Here is a 25,274-nt window from a genome sequence, read left to right as displayed (position 1 = left end):
ATTTTCTGACCGTATTTGCTGGCTGTGTTTGTATGTAGTGTGCCTGGGGTTAATTTTTTTTTTTTTTACAACTGATGTTAAGCCCCCTGACATTATAAAGTAGTGTTTAAGATTCAAGACATGACTAGTAAGAAATGTGTAATAAGAACTTGTCTGCATGACCTGGTGCATATTAAAAATGGAACCTAACAGCTCTAGGCATTTTCATACTGGTGCCTAAAGCATGAAGCATGTGTACATGGTATTGTTTTCAGGTCATAAACAAACAAAAAAAAAATGTGCACATCATAAAACAATTCTTTGGGTCCAGATTAGTATGCATTATGTGACATGCCTCCTGGCAGACGATTTAGTTCCATTGTGACAGAATTCTCAGAATATGACTGTGGCTGTGATGCTTGTCTAAAAGCTAAAGGATTTCACAGGATGCAAAACTGAATGTCATGAATTCCACCTCTCAGCATGAGGCATATTTAACACTAATGTTTGTGCACTCCATGTGTTTTGGTTTCTGTCCTAGTCCTGTCTCCACCCTGTTCTGACATTGGTTGATTAAAATGTTCACCTGTTCTGTGTCACTTATTTATTTTGTCTCAATATATACTGCTGTTTCTGTACCTTGTTGTTAATTCGTACTATACGTTTATCTCATCCAATTTTCCCCAATTATTCTTCTATTTCCCCTTGTTGTGCTCACAATCAAATGTTAGAGTAATAAGTAAATTTGGTGCTGATTGTTCTCTTTGTTATTTCGTGTAACTTCGGGAAAGGTAGGGAGGTGGGTGCCATCTTATTTTGTAAATCCTTGTTTTCTTCTGTTTTGTGTTAGCTAGGAAGTTAGTTCAGGTAATCTGTTATTTCTTTTATTTTTGTGTTCGAGTTTACCAAGATTTCAACTCCCCAGGCAGCGAACTTTTGTTTGTTATTTTGGCATTGCCCCCTCCTGAAGCTTTGTTCCCATCCTAAGTTGAACTCTCCTTGTTTACACCTTGTTATACTCCGATGTTTAAATAAACATCTAATATTGATACGGAACGTTGTTGTTGTGGTGCTGTGGCCGGGTCCGGGTTATGCTCTTTCCTTTATGCCCTAAAACCTCTAGATACACGAGATATGCGAGATACGTGCGGGGCGTAACATATTACGTAACATTTTCTCATTTAATTCTGTTTGCTTGTGTTTTGACCTCAGTCATAGACTTTGATTGGACTATGATTTTCAGATTATTTCTAATAAATCACACATTTGCATCCTGCCTTCACTAACTGCACGTTAAAGTGGGGCGGCTACAAATACGTAAGTGGCAATAACAAAACAAACATAAACAAAACATTTTAATGGACAGAAATCTTAATTAATTCTCAAATCTCACTTTGAAAAATGTTTCTATTTTTGCAAACCCGTTTTCTGCACAAATCCCACTGGTTGATGACATGGGCAGACAGTAATTTTAATCACTGGTCTGTCATTACAGGATATTCATCATATAATCTGACATGGTGTACAAGTTATCACAGTCTGTGAGAATTCAGACAAGATCATTTCATACAGTGACAAGTAATAAGCTTAGAAATCATAGAAGCTGCAGAGCCTTAAACGTAAAGGAATTAGGAGAATAAATGTTGTGAGTCTTTGTTTAATAAAATATTCCTGTCTTACTATGTTCATAGGTTTTTAATTATTACATATTTAGAGCCAGTTTTTGAGATTTGGATGAGATTCTTGCAATGATCACCTCATCTTCAGTCTCAGTATTGGCTTTATTTCACTCACTGATGTCTTGTATTCAGAAAGGTCTTCATTGCAAACCTGATATTCAAATATAGACTTTATACTGCTTTATATATTTTTTTCTTTTTAAGAAAGAAACACAGGAGGAAATGTCCATTACTCATAGCCAGTTGGAGACTCCTTCTAACTCTGGTCAAATAAAATATAGATTCTCAACTAACAGTGACAGTTCTCATTAAGTGTAGCAGTAGGAAATGGTGGATGTCCCTGTGAATCGTGGCTTCTCCCACCATGAACTACTCTACTTAAAAAAATCTGTCCAATGCAATTATCTAAGAGACATAAACAAATGGGATTTTCTTCTAAAAAAAACAACAAAAAACACATTTGTTTTCTTCAGTCATTCTTGTTGATTTCCTGTGAGGTCTAGCAGTTTATTTAAGCAGATCTCCACAGAGAAATGTCACAATCTATGAGAACTCGGTAGGATGTGGATCTCCTACTGTAGAGATAACAGTTGTTTTCTTAGACCACATGTGCAGCCCTGGTTTATCCATCCACACAAACTGCTCACAGACATTGAACAAATTTAGATTACTTCCACTTTTGTGTTCAGTGTGTAATTGGTGTTTTTATGTGAGCCCAGCTTTCTGCAAATATTTGTAAGGGGACTCCATCATCATTCCTTTGTCGTTAGTGTTGTCTCACACAGAAATAGCATGCTGGGAAGAACAGCTCCCTTTCTGATGATCGAATCTGAACACAAAAGGTTCAGCTCGCTTGAAGATCGTTTTGTTGATAACAGTCTGAAGTGTACAATCCCATCTGTCTATCACAAAATACTCATTACTCAGTGCTAGCTCTCTTTCTCATCACATTTTTTTTTGTATGTCTCACTCTGTTGGAGACTTGCGTTTAGAAAGCTCTTGTCTCCTGCGTTTGACACCTGCCCTTTCAGAACACCTGATCCACTGTGGAGTGAAGAGCCTCACTGACTATGATGTTCTATTAAACAATAGAAACATTATCAAAAAGCTATGTGACTTTTTGACATGGGCTTTTTCACGAGAAGGAACAAAAATGTCAGTCATTTCTCTGTGTCCTGGGGCCTGTGTTTATCTGGATTGCCACATGACCCTGTTTGAGTGAGGGGAATTTGTTGGACAATTCACTCTATATATTTATCTGTCTGTTCCAGGAAATCTCTGCTTTTGTTTATATTTGCAATGTTTTCTGATTGTCCAAATAGAAGTACTGTATAGTGAATAGTCATATATCAATAAAGTGTTTAAATAACACTGTTCAAAGTGTTTGAGATGTGCACAAGCTTACTGAAATGGACAGTACATTTTGACATGCTTTACACTTGTATGGGTAAATGTTTTCCATCTCACAGTCATCATCCCTTGATACTCTCTGGCCTTGTTCTTTCTACTGGCTTATTTTTCCACCACACATTATAGAGTAAAGTTGTTGTTTTTTTTTTTACTACAGTTTACAACCAGATTTACAAATCATCTAAGTCAGTGGGGTTGCAAGCCAACAGAGCTATAACAAAAAAAACAAAACAGTAGGAACCAAAATGAGGGGCCAATTATATTTTTTGGTGAAAAATGATTTAATAGTTAGAAATAAGTGTATTAATATAGTAGTTATGATTGGATCATTAACTATAAGTTAAGCAGAAACCTGTAGTTCGTAACACAAGATCAGGAATGTTGTATCATCTGGATAAAAACCTCTGAGCTGGTGCAGAAATTCGTCTGGAATGGAGCCCTTTTTTTCCTGTGGCTTTCTGAATACAGTCATCCATGTGAGGTACTTTAGACAGGGTCAGGAGATTGTAGTCCCTTAGAGAAGACCAGAGGCTTTTAGGATCAGGGAATTTCAGTCATCTGGACAGGAGCAGGAAGTTGAATATGGGTGTGTAGTTCTCTAGTCAAGAATAGAAGCTTTTAGTTCCCAGGCGATTGTATATTCAAGGACGGCAGAAGTAGAAGCTTTTAGTCATGATGGCTTGTAGAGCTCAGAGGGTAAGAGTAGGATTGGTATGCCCTAATTTTCTATAATATTTAGTAATCCTGAAATGGACTTACCTTCAGTGAGGAGCCGATTGGCTCTGTGGAATACTTATTATCGTATGATGCCATCCTCTGCTTTGTCTTGAGCTGACTATTCAGTATACAGTGAACAGGCTGAGCAGAATGAATCATGCCAAGGCAGGTTCTCAAGTGGTGTGTTTCCTCTCCCTCATGAATAACATTAACACAGGCTCAATCAGGGAGCATGCTGGGGCCTGAATTCTCTCTCACCACACCTCTAACATCTTTATTTTAATTCTCAGCATCCATATCATATCACAGTTTGTTTGAATGTTTTGTGTTGTGCTAAATGCTTTGCAAGGAATTGAATGAATTCAAAATAAAAATAATTTAGATTTACTCGCAAAACTGATAGCTGTAGCTCAAGGTTTCTGTGTTGTTACGATTGTTGGGTTGATTAATATCCGGTGTAATCACTAACTGAAAGGTTTAGGTAGCAGGTGCCTTCAGGCTTGTATTATCTGTAGACAGAATGAGTGGGTGTGTGGATGCTCTGCTGGAAACCTGAATGTTATTGTTAATCTGTGGAGTAGAGCTCCTGTGGAATTTAGTACTAAGAGCTGTGTGTAAGAGCGTGAAAGCTGTGTGAATGCGACTCCACACTGGCAGATTCATCGCTAATGTTCACATTATACCGCACATCTCTCTTTTCTCTCCATCCTTTCTCAGATGACAGGGTTCACAAAGCTGACAGATCAATATGTTTAGCTGGGATTCAGTGAAGCCCAATCAAAAAAAAAAAAAAAAAATAGTTCCAATGAATTAATCATATAGCAGATTAAACATTGGTTTGCGACCCATATATTATTAGTACAACATTTAAAGCAAGAATTTCTTACTTTAAGTACAAAATTTCTGCAAAATCTTTTTCATGCCATTTAGTAATATTATCTTTGTTTATCTACAGTACATGATGTAGATAAACAAAGATAATATTACTAAAATTACTAAATGGCATGAAAAAGATTTTGCAGCCATTTTATTGTGATTATTTTGGGAATATATGTGAAACAGAACAGAGGATTTAAAGACACAAAGTTATTTAAAGTAGATTGTTATTAAACTTATGGAAGCCAATACCATTCTTATTGACCTAAAGACTGCATAAGCCTTGATGCTCTTTCAATCTTTACATTATAGGACTGAACTCGTCTCATCTCGTGGCTCACAGAATAATTAGTCATCTTTGTACCTTGTTCTCATTACTGATATCTTGAGAGCAGCTCCCAGGAGTAACAGAGGAAGAGAATAAGCATGATGATAGATTACAGAAAGCTCAGTAAGAATCTCAGTATGTATATATATACATACTGTATAAAGCAAGTTTAATAGGATGGAAAGGTGGTGTTGTATGTAGCGTTCGCACCTCACAGTTCAAAGGTCCTTGTTTCCTGAGATGCTGTCTGTTGAGTTTTGAAGGTTCTTCTCATGTTTGTGTAGGTTTAGTGTTGGTTCTTCAGGTTCTCTTCCAAAAATTATAAGGGTAGCTCGATTGGGTATACTAAATTGCCTCTAGGTGTGAATATGTGTATGCATAACACCATGAGTTGGACCATGAATATTCCCAGTGATCCTGGAATACACTCCTGATTTTGTACTGTCTGTGACTATATCAGAAATCATTTGAAGACCAATGATAGTGGAAATAGGACTGAGGACTACAAATAAATATCTCTTCTATATCTGTATGTACTATAGTATAAAGCCACTGCAACTCTCATCGGTTCTTGGTTTTCTGTAGCATAATAAACAGAGTCTGTTTTAATTCAATTTTAACTGCAAACAAACTTTTGTATGTATCTGGATTAAAGCACTCACACCACTGCCATTACACCCAATACAGTTAGAATTGTGTTAATGTCTGTAAGGTATGAGCAAAGAGATATGTCTCTGATGCTTCTTGTCTGAATATTTCCTTTATTTTTCTGAGTATGCATCACTTGTTTGTAATTTGTTGTATGGGAAAGTTTTTCCACCTTGATTTATGCCCTTGGGCAGGGTTATTGAATCTGTCAGTATTAAATGATAAAGCCTAATCATCGCCAGCAAAGCCTGATGAATAACTAATGCACCAGGGCAATGAGAGAAGCGCAGTTGTCTTTGTTCTCTTATTTTATCAGTGTCTCCGACTGCTTCATTTAAGCCTCATCCTTTTGGCTGTCTATTCAGTCAAATATTCCTGCAAGCAAACTGTGTTGTGGATATTATTTCGAGTCAGTCATCCGACTTCAAACCGTTATAACCTTATGGAGTTGATGATAAATAATAAATGTGATAGTTGCACCAAAGATTATGTCAAATTGTCTGGTTATTTGTGCTATTGTAAAATATCAGTAATCATGTTTGCGTAAAGAGACGTGTGTTTTCACATTACATAGAAAGATGGGGTTAGACAAATATGATTGTTGTACATATCTCAAAGCATTTCACAAAACCAAGTACACACTCATTTCATTACTGGCACATGCAGGTGCCTTTCCACTGATTTCTTCTATTTTGTAAAGATACTTCAAGTGTACTTATTACTGCTACCCTTAATAAAAAAGAGCAAATACTGTCAAAAATCAACATTACACCCAATATATGGTGTAAGTGTTTCATTGTTTAATTCAGTCTTGAAATCTTGCCAGCAACTTCTGACACAATGAAGTGTACGTGAGTCTTAGCTGCTCATATCTGTGTGGTTTGTTTATTAGCGCACAGTCTAGCGCTGATAATTCCTCACTCTCAGCACTCAGGCTTTTGTTTGAACTCCGTTATATTTATCACCTCATCACACAGCAGTCAATATATTCTAACTTTTATCAACAGATGAATCCTCATTCCAGTAATCTTGCAGTAATTAGTGCACTGTATGATACTGAAAAAACGTTTCGTTTTATTCAATACTAACACTTATGCTCTTTTCAATTCCCTTACAGCCCTAACCAATGTGAAGTTATGGGCCATCGACAGGCAGTGCTTTCAGACCATCATGATGAGGACCGGCCTGATAAAACACGCAGAGTACATGGAGTTTCTCAAAAGGTTACAAACTTAAAGTGTGTGCATGTTTGTGTGTATGTGAGTGTGAGTGTGTGTGTTAGAGCGTACATTGACACTGCAGCTGTCATGCTAGTCTTTTGTGTATCTATGAGGGAGTCTTCTCTGCATCCAGCTAAAAGAGCCTCCTTTCCTCTTTCTCTTCTTCCTTTCTTTTTCTTTTCATCTTTTAAATGAAGATCATATTTGCATAATAGCATACTGAAAAGAAAGCATGGGAAATATTTTACATATTAAAGACAGAATGCTGCTTGGATGCGTTTATGAGTGAAATGGTACATGAAAGAAATCTTCACTGAATGATGGTTGCGTAATAGAACAGTTCTTTGGAAGCTTCACTGCTCCTCTGGCACAAAGCCTTTGTGTATAAAGCATTTTTCAGTCTCTCAATGGCTAATCCATCCATCCTCTTTTTTCCTTCTAACTCTCTGTCTCCTTCTGGTATAAATCGACAATGACTATAGGTTTTGTAATCATTTTAATCAACACAATCCTGCCACAGTTACCATAATCTACATCTACATCTAAACTAAGCTTTACAGTTTCTCCTTTATTTACTCGTCTCTTATTAAGGTGTGGCCATAGCATTGTTGTTTATTCGAAAGTTTAAACTTTAAACTTTAAATAAAGATTCATTTTTAAGAACTCCTAATCAAACTAAAAGTTATGCAAAAGATATAATCAGTGGCTAATCAATAGAATAATCTACCTAGTCATTTGACCCTAAAGGAACATGCTGACAAAAAGTATAATACAGCTTAAATTATTCTGGATTATTCTGCGTTAAATACTCTCTTTACAGAGCATTGTTTTGGTTTGTATACCAGTTCGTATATGTGTGGATGCTTTTTTCTGTCACCAGCTGGCTCACTACAGATAGCAGTTAATTGTAGATGAATGGTACAGATAGTAACATTGTGCTAACTATTTAGATCAGCATTCATTATTTTACAGATTCTACTCATCACATGCAATTGCTTCAATTTACAATTAGAGAGCGATATCTAGGCATACATTAGTCAGAATACAACAACGGTGGCTCTGAGAAGTTCAATGAAAGGCAAAGAGAGCTATAGTACAAGCCTCAACAGACTAAAATCTAGCAGGAACTCACAGAAAAATAAGGCAAGATTTCCAAAGTTAGACAAAAGCAAAGTCTCTAAAGTAAATACATGTTTGTAGCCAGAAACAATGGTTTCAGATTACAAACAAGAAAGCTGAGATTAGGAACAACAATTCCACAATTTAACTACACATACTGTACTATATATACGTAATTATAGATGTTTAATGTCTTTCCTTTTAAATAACGTTTACTCTTTAAGCACTAAAATGACAGGGTGTGCTGAAATGATTGACACCATTATTCCCTATCACCAAACAACCTGCAGTGTTTTTTCCTATATACTTATAATGCATATTTTGGAAAGTCTGTGAAACAGTCTTATACTATCTAGCAGACCTAAATCCAATTGAGAATCTCTGGCAAGACTTGAAAATTGCTGTTTCCCAAATGCTCTCCATCCAGTCTGACTGAGCTTGAGCTATTTTGCAAAGATGAATGGGCAAAATCTCTAGATGTGCAAAACTAGAAGAGACATACCCCAGAAGACTTACAGCTTTAACTGCAGAGAAAGGTGGTTCGACAAAGTATTGAGTCAGGAGTTGCTGAATACAATTGCATGCCACACTTTTCAGATATTTATTTGTAAAAGATAAAAGATTTGAACACCATTTATCATTTTCCTTCCACTTCACAAGTATGTGCAACTTTGTGTTGTATGTCTATCACATAAAAATCCCAATAAAATACATTTTTTGTGGCTGTAACATGACAAAATGTGGAAAAGTTTTAAGGGTGTGAATACTTTGCAAGGCACTGTATAGGGATGTAAAGTGTATGAATTTAAGCAGATACTAAAAACTTCAAATATCACTATTTATCAGTTATCAGTTTTCCACTCAGAAAATGACTAAATACTAAATGTTTAAGCTTTAATTTCGGTATTTAGAACATAAAGCTTTTGGGAGCTGCAGATGTTTGGGAGAAAATTTTTATTTAGGTCAAGTTTAAGATATTGATTTTTTTTATGTCTAATAATAATATAAATAATAATAAAAAAAGTGACTGCAATGTTGACTTGAATGTTGTAAATCCTCTCTTTTGCAGTGTTCCAACATTCCATAGTCTTCCAGAAGAAATACTAAGCAAGCTGGCTGATGTCCTCGAGGAGGTAATCGTTTATTTAGCTAATCCTTCAGAGTAGAGCTTTATGAATTACACTTCACACATTCTTGTTGACAATGTTTATATTCACACAATTGTTGGTCAAAAATGGTCAAAAACAAGACCAAAAAAAACCTTTTTTGAGTACCACTTGCTTGAAGAAGATATGTTATATGCTAAACTATGATAATTTATGCCACTGTGTCTCAAGGCTTTTATTATTTGAACTGTCTGTCTTCAGAAGGCCAAAAATAAACACACCATCTGTCAGATCAAGTTTATCAAATCATTTCTGTCCCACTCAAAACTACCAAAATGTTAAATTCTGGTGGATGTTGCCAATGTTTGCTCGTACATTACAACATATTTACATAATTATTTGGTGTTCTAATCCTGATATTTTTAATTTGGTACAGTATTGGCTATGGAATGAAAACTTGGAGTGGAGTTCTGAAGAAAGTTATTTTAGAACAAGACATTTAAGGCTATATATTATTGACCATAGCACACACATACATTTTTTTTTTAATGTATGCTTGTGGTGTTTGAAATCTAGAGAACAATTTCTTAGTGAAAGAAATGACCAACTGATTGAAAGATTATGTATTTTCTGTCTATCACTAGACTTTACATCAATATTTCAGTGGCAGTGTTAAAATTCAGGGGACTAGCTATAAGTGCAGTTTTATTTTGAAATGTAACACTCCAAAACAGGTAAGCGGGTCAAATATAGAGATAATGTAAGAATGCTAATTCAAAGCTCTATCAGCTCTATCGTTTCCACAGTGTTTTTATCAGTGGAACTGAAGCTCATGAAGTCACTAAATGGTAATTCTACCTGATTGCGATACAGTTCAAACATTTTAGATGATCTTTAGCATCTTTATCTTCAGAATTATAGTGAATTAATGAAGGAGAAAGTGCTTGTGAAGTGCATATGAGTTAATGACACTATCACTGTCTCAGCAACATTAATACTGCTGTTGCTCAGCTGTTTAGTCATGTTCACATTGTTATGAATTTAAATGGATTTCTATGAACTTTGTGCAAACAAACTAGTAAGTGAAAGGCAGTTACAAGCAACTATTTTGTTCCAACATAAGTCCAAAATTTGTGTGATCATTTATGAACACCAAAATAGCAACACAGTGCAAATTTGAAAAAAAAAAAAAAAAAAAAGGCATGTATTCAACCAAAATTCTGGCATTCACTAGCAAATGACACTTGCGTTGGCATGAAACTAGAGTCCACAGGCTGTTAAACAGCTGTTCCTTCAAAAAAGATAAAATACTGTTTGCTAAAAATTAGAAAACTGAAAATATCAATTAGAAATTCTCAGCTACTGAATGTGATCCAATTTTTCTGTTGTAACGTATAACTGCCTGCAGTCTCATTGTTTATCCTGTGACCATCTGGTGCGAGCTCTCAGTGAAAATATTTAGCTAGTGTGCATTTATCAGGTATTCTTATGGATATATTGGCTTTAATTATGGCGGGTTTATTCACTGCCTTTTTTCAGTTCAGTAGAAAATGTTTTTTATATTTAACGTATTTTTCTCAAAACACTTTTCTTATAATGCTAAGCTAGAATGGTCTAGGCTATGGGCGTGTAATACTAATTTAATCAAGAGCTTTGATAAATTTAGCATTTAAAATTAGCTCATATTTGTGGTATTATACAGTAAGAGGATTGAGGCTGGACTGAGGCTCAAACTGGATTTTGCCCTGGGCAGTAAGCCCTGGGCTGTAAGATATGCAAACTTTTTCTTTAGATAAGCTAGCATGTTATTTGATTATGCAAGTTTTGATGAATACATACATCTAGTTAATAAACAAAGATATATGTCAGAGGATATAATGTACTGAAAATACAGTACAGTAGATAAAGCGTGGCAGTGTCGTTGAGTCACCTCCTCGTCACTGTACAAGTACTAAAAATACCAATTGTCCTCTTGTCCTTTTCCTTCTCCAACTAATTGTGTGACTCACTCTGTAAAGCAATTGTTATGTAAAGGCTAGGTGAAAAATGAAATACTATACAATTCATAAAGAACCATGACTTACTGTAAAATGTACATTTAATGTAGAGTTATTTTTGTTGTAACTTGTTAGTGGGAGTAGGGAAAAGCCCCTCTCATGATCATTCCTTCTTATTTTGCCATGACATGATCTGTTTCTTTCACTCAGTAGAGCTTTTCACACTGTACTTAACCTTGTTATTCTTGTTCTAATCTCATCCTTTTAACCCCAGTTAGCACCACTTTTTACCTGGGATTATAAAACCCTGCTCTGAAGCAGGTTTAGTATCACTTTTGTAATGTTAGGTTCACATTTCAGTGCCAAACATGTAGTGAGAAACAATGTATTGTAAGAATGTTAAAAGCTTAGCAACAGAAACCCAATCACAACTCTGCGTGTTGTGTAAACAGCGGTTAAAATGATTTGTTTATTCTGTCTTCTCTTTTGCCTTTTTCTATCTTTTCTTGACTTTGTGCATCGCAGGAGGCTTAAAACAGTCTAGTTGCATTTACACAGTGACATTTTACTCACTGATGCAAAAGCATGAGACATTCCTTTATTTGAAAAAAAATCCACAAATGGTCCTAAATATGCAATTTTGAGCATTAAAGCAGGTTTTAGGAATCTACATTGGGAAAGGTAAGCTTATGAACACCCAGGATTAACATATAATTTAACTTTTGTTCTAGTGATTCTCTATATCCCATTCGATTAATTTGAAACTTCCTCTGTTAGAAAGTGCAGGCTCCAGCAGCAGTCATGTGAAAATGGGACGGTTAAACCAAACTCAGCTCATTGAAATCCACTTAAGAATGAAAGGAAATGAATAGCAGTAATTTCCCCTCATATCTTCACTCATCTCTCCGTTCTATCTCCACCTGTTTTTCATTTTCTGCCTATTATGTATGTCATGACATAGCAAAATCTGATTGGAATTGTTCATTAGTTGACCAAAATGGAACCACCCTAATTACACTCCAGATTATTGACAGTAAGCAAATTTTAAGCTCTGGATTTAGAGCATACAGTAGCTGTGCAACAGTAATAACATTTTTACTACTGCAATTCACAACCAGCCAAAACAGATCCATAAATAAGATCTAAAAGCGAGCCATTTACATCTCAGACATCCAAGGATTTATTTTGTTGATGTTGATTTTTGACAGTATGTATGTTGGTTCTAATATTGTTTTATGGATGTCTATCATTAAATATTGATTGATTGTTTTAACGTTTTTTTATTTTTAGTTGTTACATTTTAGCATTGTGGGTTTTAAATATTGGATATTTCTATAGTAAATACTGTATAAAGGATTATAGATGTATAGAATTATATAGATATATAAACACAGACTAATTTAGACATTTTTAGATTAGATTAGATTCAACTTTATTGTCATTACAAATGTATAAGTTGCAGTTTGGCATCTAACCAGAAGTGCAATAAGCAGCAAGTGCAAGATGTACAGTATTTAAAATATGAGTAAGTACAGTATTCATACTGTAAGTATTTACAGTATGAACAGGTTAATATACAGAGGAATATGCTATGGATATACAGGTATTGATATAAAGATATACAGGTTAGGTGCTGTAGACATATACACGGTGTTATATATTATATTGATAAATATACAGGTGATATTGACATAATATACAGAGGTGGGTAGTCACCGAGAGGCAGAGGTCAGTAAGGAGTCAGCCCTAGGGAAAAAGCTGTTCCACAGTCTACTGTTTTTTTTCCAGAGGCTCCTGAAGCACCTAGCAGAGGGAAGGGAGACAAACAATCTATGGGCATGGTGATGGGAGCCTTTAAGAATAGAGGGTGATAAGGCTGTGTTAAGGATGATGGTGGCAGAGCAGATGTAGCCTGACCTGATATGCTGGGGTCTATTGGTCATAATTAATAACATATATTTTTTATTATTTATTAATGTATACTTACATGTTTTATTTGAAAAACAACTTTAAGGATACCACAGTCCAATTTGACATTTACAGAATTTGCCAGCTGCCGTTATCCAGAGCGACTTACATTATCTAATTTTTATACAACTGAGCAATTGAGGGTTAAGGGCCTTGCTCAGGGGCCTAACATTGGTAGCTTGTTGAACCTGGGAACTCACAACCTTCCGAATGGTAGCCCAACACCTTAACCACTAGGCTACCACATGCCCACCACGTGCTTTTAATGCTTGCCAAATTTGATCTAAAAATTGCTGCAGCAGTGTAAGAAGAAGACAGAACGCTGTGTCATAATATCAGTTTATTGCCTCTACAAATTATCAATGTTCTGTCATTCAAACCTGTAGCTACATATGGCTGCTTCATTATGCATTGGTATGAGAATTTGTTGCCCAAGTAAATAATACAAAATACTGCTTTCAGCATTTTTATTCAATCCAGTTGACCAAATAAATTTTAATTATTTTAATTGATTTAGAAATATTAATGAACAGCAAATCTGCAGGCTAACACCCCCCTTTCCAATCCAAGGATTCCAATAAGAATCATATAGGAAATGTCTTAGGACAAGACATACATTTAAAAATTATATGGTTGGGTTGTCTGTTGTGTTTCCATAAGGTCTATATGTGATTTCAATGAGATATATTAAAAAGAATCGAATTGTGAATGTGCTGTTTTTAACAGAAAGAAAAAAAAAACATCACATCTAGTGCTGATTTTGAACTTTCACATTATATGTAAGCTATTTACAACTTTATGCACCATGAAATATTAACCATTAATGACAATACAGATAGAGATGTTTACAGCATGGTTTCCTCATCATATATTTGGATATTTGTGATACTTTTTTGTTTGGGATATGTAGACCTAATTTAGATGTATAATTTAAAATGTGGTGCCTTAAAGGTCATGTTCTAGGTCGTATAAGGAGAATTTTGGCTTCAGTCAAATTGGGGGTACTGTTTCGTCTGTGCTGTCTGTGCGCCTTTACATCTCTTGTTACATCTGTCTAGAGGACAGTGATGGCACGCAGGAGGGCATGTGTCCAAAAAAAGTGCTTTCTCCCTCTGGCAGCATGTAAGGACTTAGAGGCTAAGTGATATGGTGTAAAAGGAATAAGGAATAGTGTTTCAGTGTCTTTATTTATTTGTTTGTTTGTTTGTTTATTTATTTATTTGGTGGGTTAAAAATGATGCACTGGCAACAAAAAGCCAATCACCAGAACTAACAACACTGATCACACACTTCACATATTTACAAAGAGGCTGTAATGACTTCTGTTGTGGTATTCATGTAAAGGGTATTCACTCTACTATTGTTTTTTTCTTCTCTTACTCCTGTCTTTTCTTGTCCCATCCTCTCATGTCTTATGCTCATTTCTGTGTTTGGTAACCAGACGCATTATGAAGAGGGAGATTATATAATCAGACAGGGAGCCAGGGGAGACACCTTCTTCATCATTAGCAAAGGAAAGGTAAGTACAATTTTTAGCACAGCAGAAGTATGATGTTTAAATGTTAATATGCCGCAGAGCTCTTCTCTACTTTGTTATTTTGATCAAGGCTTTTTGGTAACCTGGCCCTGTCTTGTAGGTGACCGTGACCCGAGAGGACTCTGCCAGTCAGGATACTATGTACCTGCGCTCTTTGGTGAAGGGCGATTGGTTCGGAGAGAAAGCCTTGCAAGGGTAGGATTGTCCTCTTTAACCATCAGATAAGTCATCAAATGCATCAGGGCTGAACTCATGCAGCTGTAGCACATGGAGTTCCTTTATAAACTGCTGCTTTGACCCAAATCCAGTGTATACTTTAAGAGCTGTAGTGCTGTGCCACCTAGTGGTGTCCCCCCCCCCTCTCTCTCTGATATTTGATTTCCAATGTGTTTCATATCAAAACCAAAGCATGAAGCACTTGGCCCAATGAATGTGTTGTGTTCAACAGCCAATACTTATGAGGCAATCTCATAGATTTAGATAAGATGTAAACACTCTTCCATGAAGTTCCTAAACATGCTGCAAAATAACACTGAGGAGTCAAGTGTCTTCCATGCCCTCCCTAATTACTATTTTTAACCATTAATCCACTTTTATGAACTCCTGAAACACAGAATTCAAAACCGATATTAAACTTCATCCATTAAAGAACTGAAGGATTATAACTTGAAAAATGGTCCAACATCCCAATATCTCAATATTGTACTAATAAACCAAATATCAGATTATTCGATCTATTTCTAGATTGTTTTTACTAATTTCAAGTTTGAAAATATCTTGTTTTATTGGCAAATAGATTACCATATATTTCTAGAATGAAGCACAATTATCTGGCAATAAGAAAACGTAAAGCTTGAAATGAGAAAAAATATTACATTTATAATCTTATATTGTTTTTATCTTACTAAAAAAAAAGACTGCGTCATGGCATTTTTTTGCAGTGTGTGTGTGTGTGTGTGTGTGTGTGTGTGTGTGTGTGTGTGTGTGTGTGTGTGTGTGTGTGTGTGTGTGTGTGTGTGTGTGTATGTGTGTGTGTGAGAGAGCTATCAGATAAAGCAGCTCTCTGTTATCACACTCATTCCTTCTCCCTATAAAAACAGACTGAATGATTACTATATTAATCTCAAGTCCAGGCTCCAGTTTTAGATATTTTTCATCAGATAGATAGCAGGGATGCACTTGTCTAATCCTTTCAGTCAAGCCGATTTAAAAAGAGCCCTTTTTTGTGATATAGATTGATAATATTTGTAAAGAAATATCCTACCGTTTTGCTGAGAGTAACAATACAGAACTAAAAATATAAATCCCCTATTGGCTGAGATTAAATCTACTAGAAAGGTCCATGCAAGGCCAGCTGTTTTATCCTCAGTAATAACATCCAGCACCTGCATGCCTCTTCCAATCATTTGCAGTAATTTGTTGCTGTTATTATTATACTACGTTCTAGCTTATGAAAGATGATGTGGTATTTTCTTGCTTGGAGCTGAGGATTTGAGGATTTATCCCGGGTGTATTAGATGAATGAGTGGAATACAGAAACTCGGTGCTCATAAATATGAACAATTCTGCTTCTACTTCCTTCAGCCCTCTGTAATCCCTTTGAGAGTGACAGCTTCCATTCGAGTGCACACTCTATTGCAGGAGGCTACAGTGTATTCTTGGCTGCGTCGTGGACTTTTGCAATCAATTTCTAAAACGATCGCCTGGTTTATGTCTGAGCTGAACTTCCAGTAAGCAATCTGATCTTAGAGGGTTCTGGGCTGGTGTACACAGTGAACAGTTTGTGTGTGGACTCCAGGTATTTAGTTTGTCGTCATGAACTGTACATGATTAATGGGCATGTATGTATGCCAGGGTAGACCATGTGTGAATGTGTGTAATTATTTGGAACAGGAACAAGCAGACGGCCATTTTTCGCAACAAATGTGTCATGTATTGAGATGGGTCTTTATACACTACAAGTAGGGCATTTCTATCCACTTAACGTCTCTTACGAAGCCTCTTATAGAGAGCACTCAGGCCATAATTACATTCATCAGCCCTGGTGCTTACACTCCATGATTGCACTTTAAAATAGTGACAGAATCTCTCCTATGCTTTTCTGTTGTCTGTTCTCTGCTGTGGTGTGGAGCAGCTGTGACCTTCTCTGGGTGTGTTTGTGTATTTGTGTTGTGGGGGATTTAAGGTTGTGCAGTGGAGAATTGTCACCTCTGTCTGAGACTTTGGGATTGGAGCATGTGTGTACGTACTCTGTTTACATTAACATCTACTCTTCTTTCTTGTCAGCTAGGGTGTCATGCAGTGCATGTGGTGTGTGTGTGTGTGTGTGTTTGTGTGTGAGCTTTGAGCTTTGTGCAGGACTGAATGGTTCTCGCTAAGGTAGCAGTGAGGTTTGGTAGGGTGTAATTGGTAGTGATTGTTTGTAAAGTGTTTAAAGTGTAGTAAAACTAAAAAGCCTTGTAAAAAAAAAAAAAGAAGAAAAAACAGTGTGTGTGTTCGAACATTATGGATTCAGTCTCGGATTCTGACTCGTGCGAATGGAGTGATGATTCCTCAGAATTCAACGAGCCAGAGGAGGTTAACGATGGCGTACAGAGAGTCTCTGAGTAATGGCTGATGTTTTAAAATTGCCTTATACCGGATATTTTTTTCCTGTGATGAGTTATTATTAAACCTCATATTTATAGATACCTATGGCTGAAGTTATTTGTGTAAAGTAAAACTTTTAATCTCTTTTCTTGTTTGACTGATCATCTTGCTTTACAGACCCAGTTGTTAAGCATGTTACCCTGAGTCTAATTTGAATTATTTTACATAAATTATATAAGCTTATACTTAATTTCTATGTTGTATAGGTTATTTTTCACTCACTTTTCTTTGTTTTTGCACAGAGAGGACATCAGGACAGCCAGCGTCATTGCTGCAGAGACTGTTACATGCCTTGTAATTGACAGAGAGTGAGTATTACTCATTATATCATTCATTATTCTTTGTTACACTTTGTTATACTTACTTTATAGTCAACTTAAGAATTATTCACATGGTTAATAAAAGAATAAAAAAGACTAAATTATGCACAGAATGATCCTAAACATTGCTTGAGTATAAAGTCATTCTTGGCAAGCAAAGTGATTTATTTTATTTCTTTTCTCTGAGATTATTTGATTTTATTGCATATATAATTTTCTATCATTTTCTCAGACAAGAAAAAAAATTGTTAAGCATTTATAAGCATTTGGTTTTAGGATTTTTAGTTACAAGAGGGTTTCTCCAATCATTTAATTGAAATTTGTAATTGTGGTGTGTAATGTTTGTCACAGAGTCAAGTGCTTCTTCTTCTTCTTCTTCTTCTTCTTCTTCTTTATTATTATTATTATTATTATTATTATTATTATTATTATTATTATTATCGAAACCTACAACATGGGTATCATGGTGAAATAATCTAATAATAATTCTGGACAGAATTCATCTAGTCAAATGTAGTGGTGTTTTCTAGCTGGCATTTTTGCCTGTTTACTGCGAGTTTGTGTGAAAGCTTTATTCATTCAGTGTCTGTGTCGGTTTGTCTATTCAAAGGGGTGTTTGTTTGAATAAATGCAGCTCATGCTGAATAGTTGTTGTGTGTCAGTGGTCTGTGCAGACAGCTTGTCTCCTTGGCAATACACGTATTCTGCACTTTATGGGATGTTACAAGGTAACAGGCCTTCATCCATCAGCACTCTGGGTGCAGTTCCGTTACACCATCATTTAAATGATAGACTTTACCGATGTTAAGATATTATGAAAGTGTGATTCATGCATTCGTCACAATTTTTGGGGACACCTGAGCATCACACACACATATGTAGTTTTTCCCCAAACTGAATGGGGAAGTTGGAAGCACATAATTGTATGCTATTTTCATTTAGCGGAACTAAAAGGCCCAAGCCTGTTCTAACATGACAACACAAGGTCTATGAGGAAATGGTTTGCTGAGGTTGGTGTGGAAGAACTTAAGCAGCCTGCACAGAGCCCTGACCAAATCCTTACTGGGATGAACTGGAACACTGACTGCACATCAGGCCTCCTTGTCCTACATCAGTGCCTGACTTTGTTAATTCTCTTGTGGCTGAATGAGCACAAATCCCCACAGCCACACTCCAACATCTTGTGGAAAGCCTTCCCAGAAGAGTGGAGGTTATTATAACAGCAAAGGGTTCAACAAACACATATGACTCTTATGGTCAGGGGTGCATATTTGTCCATATAGTGTATTTTATCTACAGGCTGCTGAGATATATACACAGGAGACATATGGATACGGAAATATATAAATTAACCAAATATGGCTCTAGAACAGTAAGTTTGCTGATTAAAACATATAAACCTGTAAACAACAAATATAAAATAAGAAGCTCACTGCATAACATACCATAAAACCTGATACTCTAGATGACACATGAACAGACAATATCCTATATTTGAAGTGTTTTGCTATTTGCTGAATCACCATGGAAAATAGACTTTAAATTACACTGAAGTACATTGCCATAAAATGTGTTAAATGCAATTTAAGGATACCCATGAATTACGTTCAGAATAATATAATGCAGTCGTTTTCTTTTTAGTGTGTTTCTGTTAAACATTTCCCTCTTTGGGGAAGGAGATGTGTCGTGGTAGAGGGTGAGAGAATTTAAATATTTATGTGGATTGATTGAAGTGTGATGCTGAAGCTGTCATTTTTGGTATAAACACCTGAACAGAAACCCATCCCTAGCATTACTACCATTTCTCCCTGTGATATTCATCAACCAGAACGCACACACAAACACACACAGTATTCTGCTGAATAAAAAAAAAAAATACAGAGGGGCTTTCACATAATTAAATACTCTTTTTCTCAGAGCAAAAAAGAAATTCTTATTTTAATTAGGCCAGTCTTTCAAATGTTATTAATTTCTTCTTTACGCCTCATAAAACATTTTACTTTACTGGTAAAATCACTAAAATCCTGTAGCCACCTAGTGGTCAAGCGGCAGGCTCCCTTTACTCCGATGCTGTCTCTGCCGTGGCCCGGGATTGATTCCTAGGCAGGTAGTTAAAACAACCATTGAAGTGCTATCTCCTAGTGCCAAGAGATAAAATTGGAGGGCTGCGTCAGGAAGTGCGTCCGTTGTAAAACCTGAGCCAAATCAAATATGTGGACCAGATGATCTGCTGTGGCGGCCCTGAACAGGCAGCAGCTTAAAGAATCCTGTGATCCTCCATTTACCTTTTCTCATTCTACAAAACTATCATTTTACATTCATATTTACATTAGGTGTGTGTCATTTTTCACCTTTCTGAAAAATATTTCAGCCTTATCGTTTTCTGTTTTAGATCTTATAAGCACCTACTAGGAGGTTTGGAGGATGTGTCCAACAAAGGATCAGAAGATGCAGAGGCCAACGCAAAGTAAGAACATCTCTTATGCGCTTATCTTATTAGTATTATTAGTGTTGCTTGTATTAATCTAGGTCTCCAGTGTTAGCTCCTGGAAGGAAAATCCTTCAAGTTCCATTACAGGAATCGTGCTATATAAGAAGTTCTATATAAGAACAGCTATTCTGCTGTGTCTGAACGAGAGACAAAAGGCATCCGCACAGCTGTGTTACAGACAACTACCACTGACACATTGTTTTTAATGAACAGTAACATGAGAGGGGAGACAGTGACCTCTCAGGCAGTTTGAGGTGATGTGAAACCAAAGAACTGCAAAGGCTAGAGTAATGTGAACTCTCAGATACATCATCAGCCAATTCACATACACGCACACACAAAGAAGAATTATTGTCCCTACAGTAATTACTCAGTCGAGGCTTGCAAATGATGTAAACCTCTGCTGTCTGCAGAACTTCCTTCTATCAGATCAAAGCAGCAGTAGAAACTTTCCGCTTACTCCGTCCTCATTTGCATTGTAAATTAGCTGAGCTAATACATCAATGATGTATATCCAAAATATTTTCTTGTCAAGATTATAACACTGTTTCAGTTGAAGTCTGGCTTTGAGAATCATTCACTAACAATTTATCATGTTTTCTTGGCACTAATCAGACACTATTTTCTATTCTATTTTGCACCCTAAAGCAATCATTCTTCCAGAGAGCATATCATTGACAATAAGTTTACCTGACAAGTAATAAAGCCAGTTTAATTTAATATCTGAAATAGGCCATTGTTGTATCAGCTACATTGTAGTGTACATACTTAATTTTTTTCGAAAGGTGGTTAACTTAGACAGCTGACATCCAGCTGCACTGATAGACCACTGAGCTGGTCTCTAGTGGCCAAAGAGCTCTAGTTGGGCATCTATGATACAGCAGAAAGCCTAAAGCCTGGGCCATTAGGGAGCACTTTCAGCCGTGCACTCATATATAGAAGCCAATAATACCAGCACTAGGTCCTGAGAGAGGGATCAAAACTCCTTAACAGTTCATCTACCGGAAACACAAACCCAGAGGCATTACATCATACACCATGAGCTCATAAGAGCTCCTTAGGCACATGCTTACGTTTATTACAATCCTAATTCTTTTAGATTATTCTGTATTAATAGCTGAAACCTGATTAATCTTATAAAGCTATTATCTCTATTTCTATCTCTATCTCTTTCTCTTTCTATATATTTATAGATATAGCAGGTACAATTGTAAGGTTAATTAATCAGGGGTTCACATTACACTTCATAAACTTCAAATTTTCCACATAACATCATGCATGTTTGCTTTTATATTCAAGCACAGGTTGATCTATATCACCACCAGGTTCTGTACATTTTCTCTGAATCCCAAAGAACTGCTGTGTTCCAGCTGTTCCAGCAAAGTGAATGTGTCAGTTGTATCTCCACTGTATCCTTACATGTATATCAGGAAAATCTAATTAAACCATCATACATTCATTACATGATCAAGCTTTGTGGTTAACTTGGAAAATTCAATGAAGTGAATTCGAAAAATCATTAGATGTCCATTGTGATTGTATGGGGAGCACCCGCATAAAACACACGCACACCAGTTTTATTTTACACTTACCTGACAAATTTATTATTTATTTATTTATTTAACAAATATCTCCAGCAACATTGAACAGATAAGATGACATCTATGATTTTATACCTGTAACTATCATTATAATAGCTCTTTATTATGTAAATCTCATGCTATGTACATGCATGTATGTACAATATATGTTATGTGACCCATGCCAGTAAATTGTTAAGAGACTCTTCCAGACCATTTATGTGTGAGCAATTCAGTAAGAGTTTCACACGAATGCACTGGCTGGAGAACACAGTATTGTCAATAGAAGCAGTGAAAAAACTTTCCAAGTCTAGTTGGTAGCATGTGTTGGCAAAATCTGAGAGGAATCTAATCAGATGGACTTCAGATGATCCAAGAGCAGCAAACACTAAGAAATTTTATTATAATTTTTCTCTTAGTGAACGAGATAAAAAAACAAGAATTTAAAAAAAGATCTCTGTGGTTTCTATTCAAACTGTCAAGCAGTGTGTCCTAAAAATGATGTCAAACCAAAAAGATAGGTCAGTGTCTCCACCATGTGGTGAAATTAAATTTCACACCTTTTAGGGAAAAAATGTTAAGTTAGTACATAAACATCAATGACATTGCACCAATCTCTTTTAAAAGTTACATAAACAGGGTGTGTTCCTCACTAAAGGCCACCGAATACTGCACTGAATATGGAGATTATGAGGTTTAGAGCCCTAGCTTATGAGCTATTTATGCACTGTTCCCGACATCTGTGCATGATAAGCATTATTCCATCTTGTCGTCATGGTGCAAATCACAGACACTTATTGAGTAGAGATATCTCCTGCTATCACATATCACCATGTAGCTAAGCTCTCTCTGAATGTGCGCAGAGCAGCAAGCTAGCACTGCACAAATGCTTCAGCTCATTTCAATGGTAAAATAACATTTACAATGTTGTAGTATTAATAATAATAATAATAATAATAATAATAATAATAATAATAATAATAATAATAATATAGAAAAAAGTATATCATAATAAGCTTTGTTTTTGTATGATTTTTCATTGTTGGTTTACAAAATCTAAAAGTACTTTAAATACAAGATTATAAAGTATTGCTAGTTAAGTGCATAGAATCTGTTTAAATCTCTAAAGAATTAACTACAACTTCATTAAAAGGACCATCATTAAAAGTAAATTTAACTAAAAAAAGACCCAAGAACTATGAAGTATGCTGTTAATCTTTAGCTTGCACTCCTTATTCTAGAGTTTTTTGGGCAATATTCCACTGTCTGAGGTCTGACTAATCCTTGGGATTAACAACAGCCCTGTGTTTGGGCTTGGCAGTGTGTCATGCGCTATACCAGAATTTTTATTTTCCCATCGTATTGAGAGCTGTCTGCCATCTACAGGCTGAGCTGTGAGCTGTGTGCTACTCCTGGAGCTCAGGCCACCCTATAGTATGCCAAACGTATATTTATGTCTGATGCAGAAACCTTTATCCTTCACAAGACAAAAATCTAGTCAGTAATAATTGAGTATCAGCAGATGATTAAACTCCAACCAGAGAATATGTTTTGTGTGTGTGTGTGTGTGTGTGTGTGTGTGTGTGTGTGTGTGTGTGTGTGTGTGTGTGGTAGTGGTGGTGCTCGGTGCAGGTTTCTTTATATTTTAAGAACTAATGTAGAGAAAAAAGAAGAAAAAGAAAAAGGTCAGAGTGAGCTTTAGGTGTAGGCAGATTATTAATTAGCTACACTATTAATGATGTCTATGTAAGGTCCTGACAAAGATTATAAGACTGTGTGTGTGTGTGTGTGTGTGTGTGTGTGTGTGTGTGTGTGTGTGTGTGTGTGTGTGTGTGTGTGTTTGTGTGTGTGTGTGTGTGTGTGTCAGTGTCCTTGGCAGTGTATTTGGAAAACAATGACCCCTGTTTGACACCAGGCAGCCAAACACAGCCATGACTGTGTTATTACTCATATGCTCACGTGACCGCCGTTTTAAAAAGACCCAGCTGGAAGATCCGCCACCTCTCTCTCTCTCTCTCTCTCTCTCTCTCTCTCTCTCTCTCTCTCTCACTCTCACTCTCTCTCTCTCTCCCTCCCTCCCTCTCCTTATGGGACGTCACTGGCTGTAAGCAATAAGTCAAAGATTGCAATCAGGCACAAGAATAATCACAGTATTCCAGGAAAACCTAGATATGTTCTGAAACCTTTGGAAATTAATGGATTTGATTAATGTGTACTTTAGTTATTTTCCCTATAAGTAAAGGAATTTACTGAAAATTTCTTTAACCTTTCTTAAAGTTTGAAGGACATGATTATGCTTTTTAGGTTATAATTTATCATAAAAATTGATAGAAACAAGTTTGTTGAAACCAGGTTGGTCAAAGAGGATCAGCCACATTCTGAGAAATGTGAAACTACATCAAGCATCGAGCAGGTTGTCTTATTAAAAATACACAGTCCAAATGGATACCATATCAGTGAAAGCTCAATGGATTAAAGAGTAAGCAGAATGTAGACAGTAGTTTTGAATTAATTAAAAGGATTTATTGTTTGAGGCCCTGAGTTTGTGCAGAAGTGAGACGAATTGAATCTTGGTTCCTGGTGTTAAAGGATAAAGATGAAAAATGTCCCAGTCCAGCTCTCTTTTCCTTCCGGTTAAATTCCTCTAAACGCTTCGCATTTTTCCGCTTGGTGTCATGCAGGTACGATGCAGAGAATGCCTTCTTCTTCAACCTGCACCTGTCAGACTTCAACATCATAGACACACTTGGAGTTGGGGGATTTGGACGTGTCGAGTTGGTAAATATAAATCTTGATCTTGCTTGACAACCACTTTCAAATGCAAGGAATTTTTTCTAGTATGTGGAGCATGTATACAATGCTCAAGCCTTTCAATTTAAGTTAATTCATTTAAACTAATTAAAAGCCTGTATTAAGAAAAAAATCTGCTTAAGGAATTACATGGAACTTTGCTGCCTAATTTGTAATTCCAGGTGCAGCTGAAGAGTGACGAGTATAAGACATTTGCTATGAAGATCCTTAAGAAGCGCCACATTGTAGACACCAGACAACAGGAGCACATCCGCTCAGAGAAACTCATAATGCAGGAAGCTCATTCGGACTTCATTGTCAGGTATTCGCAATACCAAACTCAGATCATGCACATTAACACCTCAAAACTCACACACACTGCCAGGATAAATAAAAATGTATGATCAATTAAAAAAAATGATCAATCATTTTTATATAATATGTACAACACACATACAGTAGTTGCTCTGAAATATTCAACATGAGCAAATAGTCTTGGCTTTCATTTATCAACCCAGAGAAGACATAGATTTGTTCAAAACCTATGCACAGAAGTGCTTCTTTATAGACATTAGTTCTTATTGTACATTTATGCCAAAACATAAATCATGTACAAACACATCTACTACGTTTTAGTTCATAATAAGCTTTAATAAGCATTAAGCTATGGTATTAGCATGATCGCATAGAGTGGAGTAAACGGGTGTGACTGTCTATATAGTACAATGACAGTAAGGCCATGTAAATGCAAATGTAACACAGATTTCAAAAAGTTTTTTTTTTTTTCCAGCCAAGTAATTCTAACCATCTCTTTTATTCATGTTCTATATGATTTTCCATCATGATTTTGCGTAAGAAAA

General features: G+C 36.1%; 1 protein-coding gene across 6 annotated transcripts in view; it reads left to right on the top strand.

The window, feature by feature from the left end:
- The window catches only part of prkg1a (protein kinase cGMP-dependent 1a), a 57,755-nt gene that overhangs the window by 24,765 nt on the left and 7,716 nt on the right, over positions 1 to 25,274 (top strand). For all 6 annotated transcript variants that reach the window (XR_007140413.1, XR_007140414.1, XM_047812609.1 and 3 more), the window contains 8 exons: positions 6,755 to 6,860; positions 9,046 to 9,109; positions 14,489 to 14,566; positions 14,685 to 14,779; positions 17,476 to 17,541; positions 19,946 to 20,020; positions 24,306 to 24,402; positions 24,597 to 24,736. Coding sequence is in view for 4 of the 6 variants with exons in the window: in XM_047812609.1 (XP_047668565.1) it covers positions 6,755 to 6,860; positions 9,046 to 9,109; positions 14,489 to 14,566; positions 14,685 to 14,779; positions 17,476 to 17,541; positions 19,946 to 20,020; positions 24,306 to 24,402; positions 24,597 to 24,736 (721 nt within the window). In the remaining 2 variants the exon portion in view is untranslated. The remainder of the gene's footprint in view (positions 1 to 6,754; positions 6,861 to 9,045; positions 9,110 to 14,488; positions 14,567 to 14,684; positions 14,780 to 17,475; positions 17,542 to 19,945; positions 20,021 to 24,305; positions 24,403 to 24,596; positions 24,737 to 25,274) is intronic.

The sequence above is a fragment of the Tachysurus fulvidraco genome, chromosome 4 (genome assembly GCF_022655615.1).
Source record: "Tachysurus fulvidraco isolate hzauxx_2018 chromosome 4, HZAU_PFXX_2.0, whole genome shotgun sequence".
NCBI classification, from domain to species: Eukaryota; Metazoa; Chordata; class Actinopteri; order Siluriformes; family Bagridae; genus Tachysurus; species Tachysurus fulvidraco.
The sequence above is the reverse complement of the archived record's forward strand: the minus strand, read 5'-3'. Positions and strand labels throughout refer to the sequence as shown.